At 39.8% G+C, this 18,878-nt stretch overlaps 2 protein-coding genes across 5 annotated transcripts in view; one reads left to right on the forward strand and one right to left on the reverse strand.

The window, feature by feature from the left end:
- Positions 1–4,394: 4,394 nt before the first annotated feature.
- On the reverse strand, positions 4,395–8,069 carry ATG12 (autophagy related 12). The gene is made up of 4 exons (XM_049795708.1): positions 7,880–8,069; positions 7,574–7,710; positions 5,926–5,988; positions 4,395–5,554 (listed from the first exon to the last, which is right to left on the reverse strand). Exons 1-4 carry the CDS (start codon positions 8,052–8,054, stop codon positions 5,495–5,497), a joined length of 435 nt encoding a protein of 144 aa, XP_049651665.1. The 5' UTR covers positions 8,055–8,069; the 3' UTR covers positions 4,395–5,494.
- Positions 8,070–8,180: 111 nt separating this feature from the next.
- The window catches only part of AP3S1 (adaptor related protein complex 3 subunit sigma 1), a 36,041-nt gene continuing 25,343 nt past the window's right edge, over positions 8,181–18,878 (forward strand). For 2 of the 4 annotated variants that reach the window (XM_049795206.1, XM_049795207.1), the window contains exons 1-3: positions 8,181–8,427; positions 11,747–11,838; positions 14,323–14,434. In XM_049795206.1, the coding sequence (XP_049651163.1) occupies positions 8,359–8,427; positions 11,747–11,838; positions 14,323–14,434 (273 nt within the window). In that variant the 5' untranslated portion in view covers positions 8,181–8,358. The remainder of the gene's footprint in view (positions 8,428–11,746; positions 11,839–14,322; positions 14,435–18,878) is intronic. The other 2 variants (XM_049795205.1, XM_049795208.1) reach the window with 2 other exon arrangements.

Raw genomic sequence — 18,878 nt, forward strand, 5'->3', positions numbered from 1 at the left:
CTGATCCACTTTTGGTGGGAGGTTAGTACACTCTGCATGTGTTATAAATAAAATATAAAATATTGACATTTCTCTCTGTGAGAAAAACACTTTAAATTAAGTTTCTGTTTCTTTGTAGTTGTAGTTTTTATATAAGAAAGCTAAAGTGCTGTTTAGTCCTCTCTGCACTGACAATATTTACTGTGTAGCTTTCTGTTTGGAGCCCTTCTCTTCTTTGAGGTTTCCTGTTTCAGAGCTGAAGAGCTCTTAATGCATTTTAGTTCCCAAGGGTTCCTAGGGTTATTAGTTTTGTTACCAAACTGTGTTTGTCTGCTTTAACGTCATATAGATTTTTGCAGTTGGAACATGTAACTCAAACCTCTTTTTTTTTTTTTTTTTTTTTTTTTTTCATGCTTAAGCCCTCCATGCAATTGTATTTTAGCACTAGATTCAGAGCAAGGACACTGGGACTCCTTTACTTCTTCCTAAATCTTACTAGTTAATGTCTGTCATCTAATAAGAAAAGGTATGAGTGAATTGAGATGTATAAGTAGTACTTCCTCACTATCTATAACCTGCATCCTTACAAAAAATTTTACAAAAAATTTTACAGAACCTAACTATTGGTAGGCATTCAGAGCAAGCATGTATGTGATGATTACATGGAGGTAAAGCTGGAGAACCATTCAAAAACATTTCTGAGATTGCTCCTGAAGTTCAAAGAGGGACAATGTTTTTCTCCCCAAAGTGTAATTCTTCTCAATTTGCATACAACGGATTAAATCTCACCCGATATTGGGACTGTGTGTCTACTAACAAATACCCAAGGACTGCCCTCGGGCACAGGGGCTAACCTGGAAAGAACAGTTTACATCCACATTAGTTACCTTTTAACCTCCAGAACAGGCTGGTCACGTCCGAAGTGCCCACCAGAAATGGTACCTTGCCAACTCCAGAATTGTGCACAGGCCAAAATCTGTGCCAGCAACTGTTCTACCAACTATCTGTACAGATGACTGAGCTGCAGTGCCCCACAAAGGCATTACTGAGTCTAGTGACACAGATGTAGTACAACCAGCTTAACGTTAAGCTTTTAGCATAGTTATTTTGGTTTCTCTCTAGTCAATAATGTGATTCATTCAAACTTTCTTAACCACCTATTTTAGGATGAAAAAACCTCTAAACAAGTTTTTGACTCTCTAGATATTTTGGCATTAAGTCAAAAGTTTTCTGACTAAAATACAGCGAGATGCACCTGGTATCACGTGGCATTATGGCTATCAAAACAAGTGCAAAGTAGGGACAAGAAAATACGTATAATTTTATGATGTTTACCCTTGGGAGCGTACGATGCTAGGGAAGCTGAAGCGTGGTCTCTGCAAATAAGAACAAACACATTAAACATGCTTTCTTGTCAAGTATTTTTCTTCTCTTGATGATCCAATACAAAACAAGACTGAAAATACTTTGTTTTTTAATGCACATGGCATTTTATACAACCTTGTAAGAGAGTCATAATCATCATGAAAAACCCAGACTTAAAGGCATTTCCCCCCCTTTTTTGTCTCATCTCCAAGTATGAAGATGTAGTATGGTTATGACTTGAGTAACCTTTGTACAACACCTCTGAAGAGTAGTGAAGACTTCAGGACAGTCAAGAACAGTGTAAACCAGAAGCAGAATTTGACCTGCAAAATGAGCATGAACAGTAAAATGGATAAACAGAAGCTGCTTTAGAGTTGAGAAGGAGTTTGCAGAATGGATGTGTAAATTTCCCCCCGCTTCCCCGCTCCCCCCTTGAATTTACTGTAGATCAGTAAGTTATGTTGTGGGGATAATTAACACAGACACGTCTTCTGTTAACACCTTAGCAGTAGTTCTTCAAGATGTAAAAGTAAAGATTACATTTGCTACATATGCACATAGGTGACATGACTATGTATTTTATCATTTCACTCTTGAGGTAACTTCAGTTTTGTAGCTTCTTTGTGTTTTCCTTGTACTTTTAAGACTAGTTCAAGCTACAAACAGAAAATTAGAATTAATGCTAGTCTCTAAACCATTATCTGAGTAAGAGTTCATATAAATAATGCCTTCTGGTTCAGAGTGTTTGAACTTGGTGACTTTGAAAATAGGATAACTGAATTTTGCATAGCACTGTTTTTCAGTATCAGGATGTTGTGAAGTACCAAGTCTTTCATAAAACCAGTATAATATTTTTCCTTTCCAATACTTATCTTTATTTCTCAATCTTTAAAAATTAGTTTTACTGATTTTTTTCAATTTGCCTGTTCTGTTAATTCAATTACATAAAAGCAAGTTAATTAAATTATATTACAAATATTGGTAGCTTAGTACCATAGCATCTTTGGGTGGAACTTCTAAATAAGTCTACACTTTTTTTTGATCTTGTACAAGTCTCACAGACTTGCCCAAAAAGTCAGTCCTTACTTTCACATCCTTTTTCCTCCCACTGTAGCAAATGAAGTCACTTAAAACTATACAGTCAACACTTTTGCTCAAGGCATGCTGAATACCAAGAATATATTTCATGTTCTACTTAAGCTTCTGATGTTTTCAATTTACTGGAATTCTTCTTTTTAAAGAGGTAAGTACACACATTTTAAAGCATTTCAGGATCATCCATGATTTTAGATACTGTAACTGTCACTTTTTAAAATATGAGATTTAACATGTCTTTCGCAATCTTTGTCTTTTGCAAATTCTACAAGCAACGTGCTGCTAATCACTTAATTGTTCACCTGATACATTATCTACTTGACACATTTGCAGTCCAAACTGTTATTTAAGAATATGCACAAGGAAAAGTTTCTGCCACTTAAAACAGTCACACCCTGATTCCAGATAGAGACCCCACGGTCCTTAAGGAGTTACCAGAGATAAACAAGCACTGACTACCTCCCTGACGCAAGACGGTAGAAAACTACAGGGAAAAGTGGCAAAAAGGAGGACTCTCTGTGAAGAAGGTACAGAAACTGCATGGGGGAATTAGTAGAATTGGAGCTGGCAGTCATTAAAAGGAAAGGAACAGAATAAAGGCAGCCACTTAGAGCATTCAGGAAACAGAAAACAAGAGCTGGATCAGATAAGTAGTCACTATATACTGGTAAACTAGGAGCCAAGAAATATGGGGAAATATGGAGAAAAATTAAGAACAGAAAAATGCTGGAACAAACAGTAATAAATAAATATTGTTCAAGGAACAAGCTGAATCTTAAATAAATGAATAATTAAAATCTGCATGAGCAAGTTATCCAAGTTCAGAAATGCATGTGGTGAATAAAAGAAATCTAAGCCATTACTGTGGGTTTTACGTTATTGGATTATTACCTTTGAAGGGATCAAGGCAAACATTATTTTTTTTTTTTCCAACTTCAGAGGATAAAAATTATCTGTAGATTCAACACAAAGGACAACCTTCCACCATTAGCTGGCAAGATACAATGACCTACAGTTCTCCTTCACCTCGAGATTCTAGTGGGTTTTTATTTGTTGGTTTTTTTTTTTTTAAAAAACGAAAACAAAACACAAAACCCCCCAAAAGACACACACAAACACACAAACCAGCCTTCTTGCATCACTTCTGAAGAGCACATTTCCAGTACAGCAGTAGTTTCATTTGTTAAGATCAAATGAGGTGAAAGGCACCAATAGAACATTCTTTAAAGAGAGACAGACTAGTAGCTTATCTTAGGTAAACATACCGCCACACAGAAGAGCAAACTACTTATATTTGTAAGGGCAGTAAGTGGACATATTACAGAAAAGACTGGGGGGGGGGGGGGCGGCAGAAAAAGGTAGGAAAAACTATGCAAATACCTTTGTCGTTGTGTACCCTCTAGTGGCTGTGCAAGGTTACGCTGGCCTCACAGTAACCGAGCAAGCAATTTCCTCAAGAGGACAGAATGCTTACCTCTGCAATAGTTCTCTTAAATAGACAAAGATTCATGAGATCAGGGTTCTGAGCAGGCAAAAGTATGGATTATTTGAAGTGTTTAAGTTTACAACCAATTCTGCCTTGTTAGCTTAATCCAATGAAGCCAGGTTTTCCACTTAAAAAGTGGTAAAATATATCAAGCTATTCACATAGCAAACATTCAAGGCACGCGCCTGTGTTACTGTGCCATATATGCAGGCTGAATGCAAACTGCAGCAAGACCATTAAGTTAAGCTGAGTATTAGTTCTCCAGAAGTTCTCTAAGTGTAGAAAGAATCTGATACACAGGTTGCACAGACCACGTAAGAACCACTCATACATGAAACAGCAATGAACGGCTTAAGACTATCATACAAGCGTGCTTTCAACTAGAACAGGCTGTTTTGCCTCCACGTGCTGAAGAAGTGGATTACGTCAAGGACCAAAACTGTCATCCAGCGCAAGAACAGTCTGCAACTGAAAAGCTAACATTTAATTTAGTTCAGCTTAAACAAATACAAAAGACTGTACTACAGACATTTAAGATAAACTCACAATCCCCCCTACACCCTCCCCTCCCATAAATAAAAGCAAAGGTCAGTATCCCAGTCAGGGTACCAAGTCCTCTCCAGGACAAAAAAAAAAAATCCTCATTATGTTACAACTTAGCAAAAGGATATCAAGTGCATTCTATTTTGTTGATGGAACATGCAGCTGGTGAAATAGGAAAATAACAGCAGCCAGGAGAATATATAGAGTAGGTTTTTAGCACCTCATGTCTCTTTCTTCATTAACTGAAGATCCAACAGCTAGTTGCATCATTCAACTAATGATGCTAGTCATTAAACAGTGCCAGAAAAAAACCACCCTGGCAACTGCTGAAGTGTTCAGTCTTCTGACGTGCGGAAAAGATTCTTTTGACTCCCCTTGTCTCACTTCAACAAATCACTACACAATTTGGGAAAGAGGAAAGTATTTGAGGCCTATCATTATGGTGTGCCATATAAATGAGGTACTTACGCTACATCACAATGAAGGCACAGGGTGAAGTAATTAGATTATACACCAATACTATATATTAATTATGAGAAAAAAAATCAAAATACTGTCTTGAAATGACATGAGATAATAATGCATATTCAAGTTGAAGACTTCACAAAGAATAGAATGTACAGCGTGTCAGCAGTAAACTGAATACCAGGCTACATGTACAATAAACATCCCTTTTAATAAAAAGGAACTTTTATCTTCAGTACAGCACGTAGAGCAAAAGACCTGTCCTGTCAGTCCTCCAGACAACTGTGAAATGATTTCCCTTCAGATACAGCAACTGACAACTCAGCAACAAGAGAGCTCACTCTACCGATGGCAGGTGCAGATTTTTTCCTGTACTTCAGAAAAAAGTTACATGATCAGATAGCCTAGGCAGCTCTTCTTTTATGCTGTTCACCTGCATAATTTTTATAAGTGTACAATCATAAGCAGAAATGCAAAAATCCTTCTTCCCGCGTGGTTACAAGTTGAGTTCAAGAAGTTAGTCCCTTTTCCATTTTTGAAAACAACTGTATTGCTTGTCATTCATCCCCATGCCTGAGTTTTGCAATAATGCAGTACAAGCTTGCCATCACTTCCAAAACACTGCAAGAAAAAAAGAAACCAAAACAACAGCTGTTAAGATTATTCATGGGCTAGCACATACCTAAAGCAAAACAAAGAAAAAAGCCCCCCACCAGATAACTGGGTCATGGAATACTGTTACGGATAACAAAGCTCTCCATCATAATGGAGGCATGACAATGTACTGCATGTAAAGGGATGCATTTCCAGAGATTGTATGAAGTCATGTCTCTGTAAATCATATTCATACAGATCTGTGAATATCAACTACATTACATTTAATGCAAGATATTACCAGCATAGTTAGGGGCAGTAACAGAGTTCAACTGCCAGAATCGTACTGACAAATTCTGGTAAGCACATTTGGAAAGGATATTTAAGACAAAAATCACCTCATAGAGGGTCCCAACTTCTTGGTCCGGAGATGGAGCAAAAGACTGGTTTACATATATGAACTGCAAGAAAAGAAAATAGAAGATGGAAGATCTCCCATAGATCTCATAGATCACATAGAAGAAACACTCTGCAGCCAGAGGTGGGTAAATACGCTCTCTGTTCACCATTTATAATCTTTAAAGTCCCTTAAAAAAATACCACAAATTAGTATTTTCACTTCCATGTGGAGGGGCAATATGACTTCCAGGAGTCACTTCTGACTGGCCAACCAGACCAAGCCAAAGCATGTGAACTTCCTTCTCCTGCAAGTTGACCCATTAGTCTCCCATACAGCAGCACAATGTGAACTCACTGGTTTTGTTACTGCTCTTATTCCAAGTATCCAAACCATTCCCGCTATTCTAAACTTGCTCAACTAGAACAGCCATCACAGAAATTAGAATTTTGTTCTTTTTTGAAGTCATCCTTCTCACTTCCTGCTCCAAATGTATATAAGCATGTAGTAGCTAGTCCATAACGTCAGAGGGCCTTGGGATCTGCAGTGCTAGATGGCAACGTGTAGTAGAGTATCGTGCTATTGCCAAAGGAGAGTTACAAAATTCCTAGGGCTCTGTTCCTGAAGTATAGCCTTAAGCTTAACCACAGTGGAAGACTCCATGCTCCTGTATTTTTTCCTGATATAATGAGATAGCAGTTAATGAACTAAACTGTTGAGAACATCCATGAATAGTAAATACCTGAATTATTACTCTTCTTTGAGATATTAAGCCTTGGGAAAAAAGAAACCCTTCATGATTTCCAGGTGAAAGAAATGGCTAGCGAAACTGTTTGTGCCTGTATGCTTAAACAATAGCCTCCAGACCAAGAACAGATGGATTTCATCTATGCTTTAGCTACACATTTGACTATTTTGATGAGTCTAACTGTAAAGTTATTTCTTGACTGAAAGCTTTGAAGCGTATGGATGTTAAGAGTTTACTGCTTATTGCAAAATTAGTACAATCATATTTCTGAAGCTGTTCCAGCTCTTCCAATGTTATCAGAAGGCCACGTGAGCTTCACAGGAAGAAACACGTAAACAATACTGGTAATGTGCTGCCAAACTGCGAACGTTTCCAAACTACCCATCTGAAAGCAGAAATCAGTCCCACGACAGTAATTAAACTGTTTGAGAAGTAAATTCTGAAAGAAACAGACACCAATATTCAGAAAGTCAACCCCAAACACTTTAGACTTTTTCCCCAAATACTCCTTCTGTATACCCGACTTCTACAGTTACACTGCATATGAACCTTTCACTGCAGTGCATCGCTGCACAACGTGCACACAGCTCTGCACGTCCGCATCAGACAAGAAGAAACGGAGACACTGCAAAAAGGCCAAAGGTGGGAGCTGAGCACCCAAGCATACCCATGCCGCACCGCTACAGCTCATCTCAACGTTAGGCTGCGGTGTGTACTTCGAAGAGTTTTGCTGGTGCCAAGTTTCCTGCTAAAAGCCGCAGTCTAGATTCAAGACAGTCTCCCTGCAAGGCGTGACAGCTTGGGCCCCGGGTGAGCACAGCCCCCCGGCACGGCTGGCTCCTGGCCACCCCCACCACACGCCGGGACAGGCCAGGCCGGGCCGCCAGGTGCCTGCCCCTACCAGCTGCTCGGAGGCCATCAGCTTGAGGAACTTCTTGATGAAGTCAGCAAGGCTCTGGATGGTCCGGGTCCGCTCCACGGCCCACTTCTTGGTCTTCATGATGGGGGTGTCAGCCACGGCCCTCAGCAGGATGTCAACTGCGGGGCAGGGGCAGGCGTTAACGCCGCTGGCGGCGGACGCGCCCCCCCCGCTCCCTCATTGGTCGGACCCCCTCCCGCTCCCACCGCCGACTGGCCAGGGCACCTGCCCGTCACCGCACAAGCCCGCCCGCTCGCCCACCCCGACGGTGGCTTCTCGCCCCATTACTTTTCTTTTTCGTGTCGCCGGCGGGGTCCTCGGTGCCCGGGGAGCCGGCCGGAGGCGGGACCGGGTCAACAGCCCCCGCTGCAGCTGCAGCTCCGGCTTCCGGGGCTTCCTCCCCGCCCTCGCTCCGGCCCTTGATCTGAGGCGAGGCGGGCGGCTGCTCCTCCGCTTCCGCCATTGCTGGTCCCCGAGCGGCGGAAGTGACGCCAGGTGAGGCCGCTCGGCCAGGCGTTTTGTCCCTTGCGGGACGCCGCCTTCCCGTCAGGTGACGGGGAGGGGCGCGTCACGTGCGGCAGGAGCCGTTCCGTCGCTAACGGCCGGGGGTCGCTGGCGACGTGGTGCGCGTGACCCGCTGCCGCCGCCCCGAGAGCGAGGGGGGGAAGGGCGGGGAGGAGGAGGGGAAGGGGAAGGGGCGCAGCGCAGCGAGCCCGGCGGCCGCCGCCGCCGCCCGCCGCCGCCGCTCCCCCCGCCCCGCCACCGCCATGATCAAAGCTATCCTCATCTTCAACAACCACGGCAAGCCGCGGCTCTCCAAGTTCTACCAGCGCTATGTACGGGCGGGCCGGGGCCGCGCGGGGCCTGGTTGCCGGGGTCGGGGCTGGGGCGGGCGCGGGGGGAAGGGAAGGAAGGGCGGCCGTCCGTCCGTCCGCCCCGTCCGTCCTCCTGGGGCGGCGGGTGTCCTCGGGAGCGGCGGTTGCGGGGTGAGGCTGTGGGGGTTGGTAGGCGTTTGAGGCAGCGGCGTGGGCCGAGGGCGTGGGAGAATGGAGGGCCGTCAGTCGGGGAAACGAGATTTCGAAGAACGCCGTTTTCCCAGCTGGCGTCGTTTTCACCGGCATTCGTCCTTCAGTAGTACCGAGGGTGAAGGAGGGGAGTCTCGTTCCGCCGCGGAGTCGGCTCTCTGAGCCCACCTGTGGAAGCGGTGCTGTAAGCTCTGCCGTGCTTTCCAGCCCGACTCTCGGCGTCTCTGTGTGGTGCTGCGTGCCTCCGTGCTGGGGCAGAGGCGTTGGAAGTGGGAAGATGGGTTTTATGGGACTCGCAGGTCCAGTAGGCAGAGCCTTTTCCTTTGGAAACTTGCAGAGCCCTATAAAAATACAGTTGAGGTGAAAAAGAAATGTAATGAAACAGAAAGGTGTGTTCTTTTATGCGGGGGAAGGCAAGGAGCAGAGCAGCTCTGAAAGTGCAGCGCAAGCACTTGCTCTGAATGAAGAGAAAGCGCAGCCACGGGGAGTTAAGAAACAATGTGGAAACCGTTGATTTAGTTCAAGGCTAAGAGATTTTAAGGTAATGTTCTGATCATGTATTGTGTTTCCTAGCAAATTGGCTCAGCTCAGGTTGGGGTGGTCTTGGGCATTAAAACACAAGAAAACAAGTGATGCTTCCCAGAATTATGTAAACAAAATAATCATCTTCAGTAGTGCTATTACTTACTTGGATTTATGGCCACTTACTTGCAATTCTGGCTATTACAGAAGTCATATTTAACTTTGTCGGAAGGGACGTATCTTACTTCTACATCTCGGAGCAGAAATGATGACTGTGACACTTCAGTTTGCACTGTCAGGCTTTTAATTAAAGGGTGTAACTGATACAGGTCATTGCTGTGGAAGACTGAATTTGATCCCATTTCTTTAGAAGGCCAATAGTGGGAAATTCTAGTACAGGTTTTTGAACCTGTTTTCTTCTTTCTTATCAGTGCTGGCTTACCAAGCAGATGTCTTTTGTCTACCATTTCAAATTTAAAAATTAAAATGGAATATTCTCACCTACACATACTGATAAGCATTCGCCTTTTGTGCATCCCCACTCTGTTCTTGATAACTTCCATTGCAGAGCTACAGTAACTTCCTAACAAAGTTTCTTTTTTTTTTTTTTTTTTTTTTTTTTTTTACCTGTCACTGTGGAGGTAACAATTAATAGGTAGATGAAAGACTTTGGAAAGGTATACAAAACTTGCATTAATGAGAAACAGTTAACTTCCATTCTCATTTTGCATTCAAATGTAATTATCTTTTTGTGTCTTCTGTTACTGTTGTGTAATCAAAGTCCTGGGAGGGAGAAGCAGAAGGAGAGGAATGAATGGCAGGAGGATACCAGATTTTTCTTGCCAACTCCATTCTGCTCTACTACTTTCATAACTGGAATTAGAACAAATAAATCTTCAATGCTGAAAGTAGGGTAATACGTCTGTATATAGAACACCTTGAAATTTTGAAAATGGAATAGCAAATGAAATTAAGAAATTATGTGATGAGGTGATTTCCCTAAAGCTTTGTGGTGCAGAGAAAGATACAATTGTCTTCATTGTCTTTTTGTGTGTGACTTCAATAAGACAGGTTTATTTGTGGACTTCCTGAAACTTTCACATACATTAATACCAATTGAACCAGTACTGAGGCAAATCTCAATTTTTTTTCTATAGATGGAATTATCTCCTGCTTTCTAGAGAGATTAGTTTGGTCACATCTGTGAAAGGGGTATTTGTTTGCTTTGTGATACCAAAACTTAAAAAACACGTGTAACTTTTTTCCTTGATATATATGAGAATGGGAAGTGTTTCTACTGCATAAAATGAAGATGATAATATTTTGTAATAATTCATGGCAATTAAATAGGAGGACATACATGCTGTGGTTTTATGTTTTAGAATATAGACCTGTGGCCATAATTTCAAAGTTAAAAATAAGTTTCTGAACAACTTTGTCACTAAGGGCAGATTCTGAAAACAAAGGTTTTTTTAATACTCAGTATCTCAGTTTCTTAAGGAAAAAAGAAACATTGTCTCTTTCCTGCTACCATAGAAAATACAGGGGAAGTAATGGAGACAACTGCAGTGGAGTAAGGCAGGTACAATTTAAGGAACACCAACTATAGAAGCAGAGGAACCTACACTTTATTGCTCTGTGTTTTATGGAGCAATTTACTTCTGCTGGAGATTTTTGCTGATGTCTTTGTGGATTCTAGAGGTTGTTTGTAAAATAATACATGAATTGAAGGTGATGAGTGCAAACCACATGGATGCCAGGCTTTGTTTGCTTAGCAGTCACGCAGGGTGCAACACTGTTCTAGCTGAAATCGCTTTTAAGGTACATGGCCCAGTTTTGCTCAGAGTGTCTGTTCATATAATGGTTTAAAATGCTGACTTACACGCTTTGGCAGGGATGGGGGCTATTTATACTTGATAACTTCAGGGTTCTGTGCTATGCAGGATTTTAGGAATTGTATCTAAATTTTTTGACTGTGGAAATACAGACTTGTTAAAAATGAGTCCACTCTTACAGAAGGGTAGCAAAAGCAAGTGTGCAGGAATGATGGAGTTGCCGTGGGGACTCAAGAAGAGTCAAGCGAATTCAATCTTGGAAGTATTCTTGTCCTTCTAGCAGATTAGTAACTTAATGGGTTAGGAGAACCTGTTGCTCATGATGCCATTGTGTGTTATGTGTTTTTTTTTAGCTACCCCACCCCTTCACGCTTTTGAGAATTTTTCCCTCTTGTTTGTGGGTGAAAATAGTTTCAAAGCATGTCCGTGTCTGTTGAGGCTACGGTGGAGATAAAAAAAATTCAGATACTTGAAGACTTCCTGTTTGCTTGAAGAAACTATTTTTAGATTTTTTTTTAGCAGTTTCTTAAATACAATCACTTTTTTCACAGTTGTTTCTTAGTAATGTATTCTGCAACTTAACTTGTAAAAATGTCTTTTTGTGTTGAAATGACAAAACCAATATGCAGCTTGTTAATTGGCAGATTTAAGGCTTCAGAAGTAGACAGTTTGAGGGTGCTGATGTACTTTGTGTTCTATTTATTAGCTCTGTGTGCTATGCATTGTTAATTAATCCATTTTAGCTTGATAGCAAAATATGTTTTCTTTCATAGAGTGAAGATACGCAGCAACAAATTATCAGAGAAACTTTCCATTTAGTATCAAAACGTGATGAAAATGTCTGTAATTTCCTAGAAGGAGGATTGTAAGTATCAAGTTTGAAATAAATGCCCAATACTTACTGGCTAGCAAATATCATTACTGTTTTTACAGCTGTAATGTAAATGCCATGTCACTTGAGACATTTTAATACACAATGAATGTTATCATGTTGCACCAGGTAATATTCTTTACAAACTGAAGCATACATATATGTATCAAAATGATTTAGGCAATAAAACTTATTCTTTCTAGTGCTGTAACTGACAGAGTGCCATATCTAATACTATATTTGTTTCAGACACAAGTTGGGGAAGAAACAGGCAGATGATACCTAACCAGTTTTCCTATAATCAAGCTAAAGATTTCTAGTCTCGTTTGAAGAGGTATTGGCATTTGCATACCCACTGAGAAAATATTTTGTAGCTGGTGTTTTGGCTTGAGCTCCTAAAATTTGAGTGGACAGCCGCTGACAGTAGGATTTCTCGGCCTTTTTGTCAGGGTTCAGGCTTGCTATATGAACTAGGAAGGAAAAAGTAAGTTTTAAATGCGCTAAGTAATGCAATGTCAACCAAGATTTTTTATTAATATAGGTAGAGCAAGGTGGAAGGAAAGCCAGATGTCTTCTGTCTCTAGAAGACACACACAAAATATTCCTTCTTGAATCCTCTCGTTTGGTTTTTTTAATGCGGTCTTGCTTTAGTTGAGGAGAAGAAATTCTGAAATGGAGAACTGTTTTATTTTGAGATATTAGTCATCAAGAGTAAGTTACAAAGCCACCTTCTAGGAAAAGGAGTCATAATTGATGGAGTAAGATCATGATCTCCAGTTTAAACACAGATGTTGTCATAGCCTGTTAAATACCGTAATTATGGACATTTCTAATTACTGCAAGTTAGTATGTTAATGCCTAAATTTTCTGTATGCAGAGCCTGTTAAATGCTTAGCTGTACTGTGTCAGCTATGATGTCTTCTTTCTGATCAAGATGATTCCTGATTTTTTTATTTCATTATTTTTTTTTAAACTCAAATTATTCTCTTCCAACTACTCAGCTGGTGATTCTGTTGTTAGGTTCTTGGAGATGATTTCAAGCTGGAAACATGCTGGCTTGAATTCTGTAAGTGAAAGAAGCCATTTGGAGCCTTTTAGAAAAATCACAGCTGTGTAACAGAAAGAAACTAAGGCAGAGGACACAATTCTGGCTTTCCTCCTACTGCTCAATTCCAGAGTTACCATTTCAATATATTTTTCCAGAGTTAGTTACCATTTCAATATATTTTTTCAGGTGTGGGTGATTATTTTTTTTTTTTCCTCTTTTAAGGACAGGGATCACTTTATAGTTTGCAGTTTACCCAAAGGCCTCAACAGTTTATATATACTAACTCTGTACTAATGTATTTGAAAGAATTGGGTAAATAAAGCACAAAAAAGGTAACTTTAATTGCCATTTCTTTCCACTTTCACATTTGTTTGTAATATTTTTGTCTCATACTTAACTGTAGTTCCCGCTCTTCAGGAACAAAGGGTTCCCCTTCCCCCATTAATGCAAAGCAATGTGCTTAAGCAAAAGTGACCTAAAAGATTTCTTGTTCTTTTTATTTATTGATGTATTCTCTCCCTATGATAGAGGCAGAAACTAAAGGGATGAGTTATGATACACCAAACAGGTGATTCAATTCTAGTACAGAATTAAGGGAGAATTATGATGTTCATAGCCATGTAGCTTCAGGCTACAAAATATTTTCATTTTGATTTTAGCAGGCCTCCTACTGCTCAAAGCAAATGTCAATGATCTGAAGAACATCTCTTCTTATGATTTATGTACCTTCTTTGGGAGGGCTATAGTAGAAGAGTGGAAGTAAATACCTGTTTAGACCTCCTCTCTTGCTCAGTAACTTGATGATCATTGAGTCCATAAAAATATAATTGCTTCTGTGACTTTAACGTTGCATTGTAAACTATTGCTTGTCGTACAGTCTTATTTCTCAAGATACCAAACATTTTGTAGCACAAGAGTGTTACATGTTCTTGGGAATTAAGTGCAACATAAACTCGATTCAGGGCTTTTTCTGTAATCCAAATGCCAGTCTGCGTTTTTTCTGTTGATGCTCCTCTGAGAAGGGCAGGGAAGGATTCATACGCATACACTCTGTTAATCGGTAAAGCCGATTAATCCCTGTACAGTGCCCACTAGTCTGTAATGGAAGTACTTTTAATACCCATTTTTTGGTGAAACTAAATGATCTGTTTGAATTGATTTTAATAAAAAGGTGCATCTGTTGATGTAATTGTTATCCATATGGATAACAACAACTGTGCTTGTGTGGTAAATGTAACTTGGGCTGTCTTGGTACTTAGTTTTCTTCCATTGTAATTATATCACAAAATAAAAGTTGTGATACAGTTAGATTTGGGAAAGCTCCAGCCAGCCATTAACAATAGGCCTCCTATTAACTGAAGTAACTGTGAGGATTTGCCCAGTTTATCCTGAGATGCTAACTAAGCTTTCCTGTTTTCTTTCCTGGTTAGATTAATAGGTGGATCTGATAACAAACTAATTTACCGACATTATGCCACCTTGTATTTTGTCTTCTGTGTGGATTCTTCAGAAAGTGAGCTTGGCATTTTAGACCTCATACAAGTAAGTTTTTTTTGCTGCTTTGTTTTTTTTTTAATAAGTGGAATTCTACTTCTAAGTACCTTAGAACTTCAATATTTAGCTGTATCTTTTTCTGTAATACTTGGAAGCGAAGGTGGCTTTCATACTGTGAACATGCCCAAAGTGCTGAGTATTAGTTTTAGATTGCTTGCAGTTTTCTGGACTGTCTTTGAAAAAGTTGTTTCCCAAGTTGATGAGAAAGTAAGGAAACAGTTTATTTGGAACATACTGAACAATCAGCAGCTATTCTTTTTGCTGCAGCTTTTCAAGGCCTTGTTTTGGCTGCAGGTAAAAATGGTGCAGTTCAAACATTCGCTAGGCAAGTTTGGATTGTGAGAACCTTGACACATAAAGCTCTGTGTGTGCGTGTATACACACACAGACACACATATATATTCACTACAAATATAAAACGGATTAACACATCCAAAACCTCTTTGAATGGAACTTTCCTTGTTGCTTATGAGCCTTTGTTCAGATATGCTTTAGAAAATGAGTGCAGATGCTGCCCTAGGCATGTCTTCTGCACCGGGGGGGTGGGGTGGGTGGGAAGAGGTGAGGAGAAAGAGAGCTGGTACAGGTTCTTTCTGGATCTCAGTAAGAAAGGCTTGACAACAAAATGGCTTAATATGATAATTGTTTGATAAAACCGAGTAAGGAGAGGAATCTAGACAGTATACCTTACACCACTTCAGATGCTGGGCATCTTGTGCTCATGCAGCATCCAGTGGAGCCCAGGCGGATTTTCCCGCGGTGCACTGTGCAGAGCAGATCCTGTCCATGGAGTGGAGCTCTCCGTTTTTTGCACCTTTGAGTTACTATATAATTTCCTCACAAGAAGACAACTCTGTTCCTAAAGGATGTTCTTATGAGGACTTCCTGCTGCGCTTTGAAGTACAGGGAAGGCCATGCAGGTGGTGTAATCACCTGTACGGAGTGGAAGCTGACTACAGGCTCCTCTCTTACAGTGAGCTGGCTCAGTTTGCCCTGCAGCCAAAGAATTTGTGCAGCACAGCGCAGGGCTGTGCCTGCTCAGGTTAAGTGTTGTGTGGATTACTAACTCCTAAACATGCAACAGTCCCTTGATCAGGATCGAACCATTCCACTCCTTGATCCACCCACCGTTCACATATCTCAAAGACATTGTAAGTCATAGATTACATTAATAAGATAGAAGCTTGTCAAGCCTAGTAGAGCAGACACGGCCTTTTCAAGATCACTAACTCCTCAAATACATTGTCTTCTGCATGGCTGCCAATACAGCATATATGATTTAAACTGTTAAATATGTCTGTAACAACTCAGCAACAAAAATAATTTCTGTATTACAAACACTTATGTCAAGAGAACTCTGCCTACACCAGTGATTTTCAACTTAAAATTTGTGCATAAACAATTTCACTGAGGATTGTTAGTGTAGTCAGATGTGACAAAAAATAGTTTCGCACCGTGAAGTGATGTATGTCATTACATAAAGTGGGTCTCTCATATATATATATATATACACACATATATATATGTGTATGATTCACTTACTGTTAAGCCTTTCAAAAGCTTGCACATCAAGAGAATTGATTTATTACATAAGTAAAATCTGTGGTAACCTGAGACATGAGCCTGTGTCTATATATTATTTCACTGCAGAAAGCACTGTGAGTCTTAAAGGCTTCACAGTTCCCTGCAGACCTTTCTTGGAGCTGAATAGCTTCTCATAGTCACCTGTTGGTCTTCAGAACTGCTCTTCAGTGTTTAGTGCTCTTCTGGACAGTAATACAAATTGTATTTCCAAGTGGCTGTGTGGGTAGCAGGGAAGGAAACTCTTTTTTTCTAGATTTTTATATCAGCTTTGGTCATAGAAACATTCTGCAATATGTGAACTGTGCAAGTTACTGAGGTATACAATGGCCTTACCTGTTTTTAGCAGTTTGTTCTACAGAGTTGCTTGTTGCATAGTGTGTCTTCTTACTTGGAAGTGCTAAAATGTTTACAAACTGTGAAAAGAAGCATATTAATATTTCATGTGACTTAGGGATATTTTTCAGATAAAGTGGATATTATAATATCTTATGTTTAATCAGATAATAAGGATAGGAAAGACTATCTAGGTCAATTGTCTGACCTGTTACATTTTGCAGGGCCACTATGCAAGTTCAACTAAGATTTTATTCGTTATGGTATATTTAAAAAGTAACACCAGTAGCTTCTAGTTATTTCCAGTTACACAGTGTAACCTAAATTTTACTTTAAGATGTTGAAGCAAATTGCTTGAGCTTACTACTACCTATATTTATTTAGCCCTCAAACTCTCTGAATCAGGGATACACTAAACTTTTCTCTAAATTGTGTTGCTTCTCGTGCCAGAAGTACTTTGATGGATTTCAGTCTCTCAGTTTTTATATTTCACATCTTTTCCCTTACGCCCTGGTGTTTAATTACATGCCAGTATAATTACTTGAAGGAAGCAGAAATAGTAGAAATGCTATTTCTATTTCTATAAATACTTTACTTTTTTCTGACCCATATGATTTTGAGTATAAATACAGTCTCACCACAGTACCTGCAGCTGTTCAGTATTCTCATTTCTCTAGATCATTGTAATTCAACCATTTGATCATAGCAGAAAGTATACAGAGATTAATTAAACATTTTTCATTTCCAGTCTAGCTCACGAGGAAGATCTGTTTTATCCTCTTAGCAATAGCAATCGGAATTAAATGTATGTTACATTGGAAAAGCACCCTCAGAAAGTTTATTATTACATCTCAATCCCAAGTGCAATTCAGGCTGGCAGTATATACACATACATCTACTCAAGCAAATAAGCTTTGTCTGTTTTTTATTGAGAAGTGTTGAACTGTCTTCATACATCTTTGTTTACTATAGTTCAGAGACAACATGGGTAACAGCCATCTGGAGTTTGTTATGAATCATACATATACTGAATTGTTTAAGAAAAGTAGTTGTGTAGAAGGACAGTTTATGATCTCATGAAAATAAACTGGTGAAATGAACCTAGAACTCAGTCTAGCACTTAAAGGTTTTCTGTCTTGTAAACTGTATAAATCTATAGTGGATTAGATTATATATGGCAGTCTGCAGTTCCTTTCTGCATAAAGTTTTTGTTGTAATAGATAAGATACTGCTGTGAAGGCCACTTACATCACCATTAACTCAGAGCTGTCTCACAGGTAAGTCTTCTTGGCTCAGCCCTAATGAATACATGCATGTGTTACAAATCGCAGACTCTGCCTCAGATTTCATACTGTGTTCAAACTAGATATGTTTGAACTCCTCAGGCAAATTCATACTGTTAATTTTTGTCTGTTTTCTTGTAATACAAACACAAGATTCTATTTATTGTTTTTTTATTAACTGGATGGGAGATAGGTCAGCATCTGTGCTACACTTGGTAGGTTTTGTAGTCTTTTGGATTCAGTGTGAATTATGTCACAAGTGGTAGCTATTTCAGACTCTTCTCATTAGCCTGTGAAGCGTAAGGCTATAGCGCATGGAAATAAAGTAGGTAATGAAATATAAATAGCTGTAGACTGCCATGAGGAGAAATTGAGTGACATTTACAATGGTACCTAACTGTCTTATGAACCTAAAAGCCTATGTCAACTCTAAGCATTTTTGAGGATTTTAGCCCATTGCTCTACTTCCAAAACATGTTGACTAAGTAAGCAGCTAAATCTGTGAGATCAGTCTTCCATGAAAAGTTGTATATAGGCTTGCAAGGTAATGTTGTTCAGTGGGATGCATATGGGAAATGCAGTGCAGTTCATGAAAGATGTTTTTCTCAGTTCCTAAAGATAAATCATCCTGACCAGAGATGCTTTTATGCTAGATCATTAAAAAAAGAAGAGGCATATGACTGGTATACCTATTTTGGCAGAAAAATCCCTAACTAGTTCTCAGTTAACATGATTAGTTTATTTTAGAGTTGGGTGGAAAGTAAAGGGCAGGAATTAAGAACAAAAAGAACTTTTTGACCTAAAAGGCCTTATTGGTAATGCATTAAGCCTATAGGTAGGTCTGCTTGAAAGACCTAACACACTTCTGTTTTGACTGATCAGCAGGATGTGTACAGTCTTTCCCTTACACTGTTATCTTGGCATTCTCTGTATAATCTATGAGTAGTTTAAAAAAAAATTATTGAAAGAAAACTGGGATGTCAGTGTAAGTGTGGGAAAACGCAGCGGCTGCTCCAAGGATTTCCCAATTAGAAAGGCTGTGTAAACACTATTTGATTTCATGTGCTTGCAATCATATGTGAATGATGACTTAGAGCAGAAGAGAAACCGGTCTTGTGTATGGAGAACTGGCTATATGATCAGACTATTATGTTCTAAACTATTTGGAGTCTCAAGTAGCATTTGAACTGTAAAAAGCAGTGAAGGAGAGGACTTTCCATGGGCAGATTAAA

This window comes from Accipiter gentilis, chromosome Z, assembly GCF_929443795.1.
Source record: "Accipiter gentilis chromosome Z, bAccGen1.1, whole genome shotgun sequence".
In the NCBI taxonomy this organism is placed as follows: Eukaryota; Metazoa; Chordata; class Aves; order Accipitriformes; family Accipitridae; genus Astur; species Astur gentilis.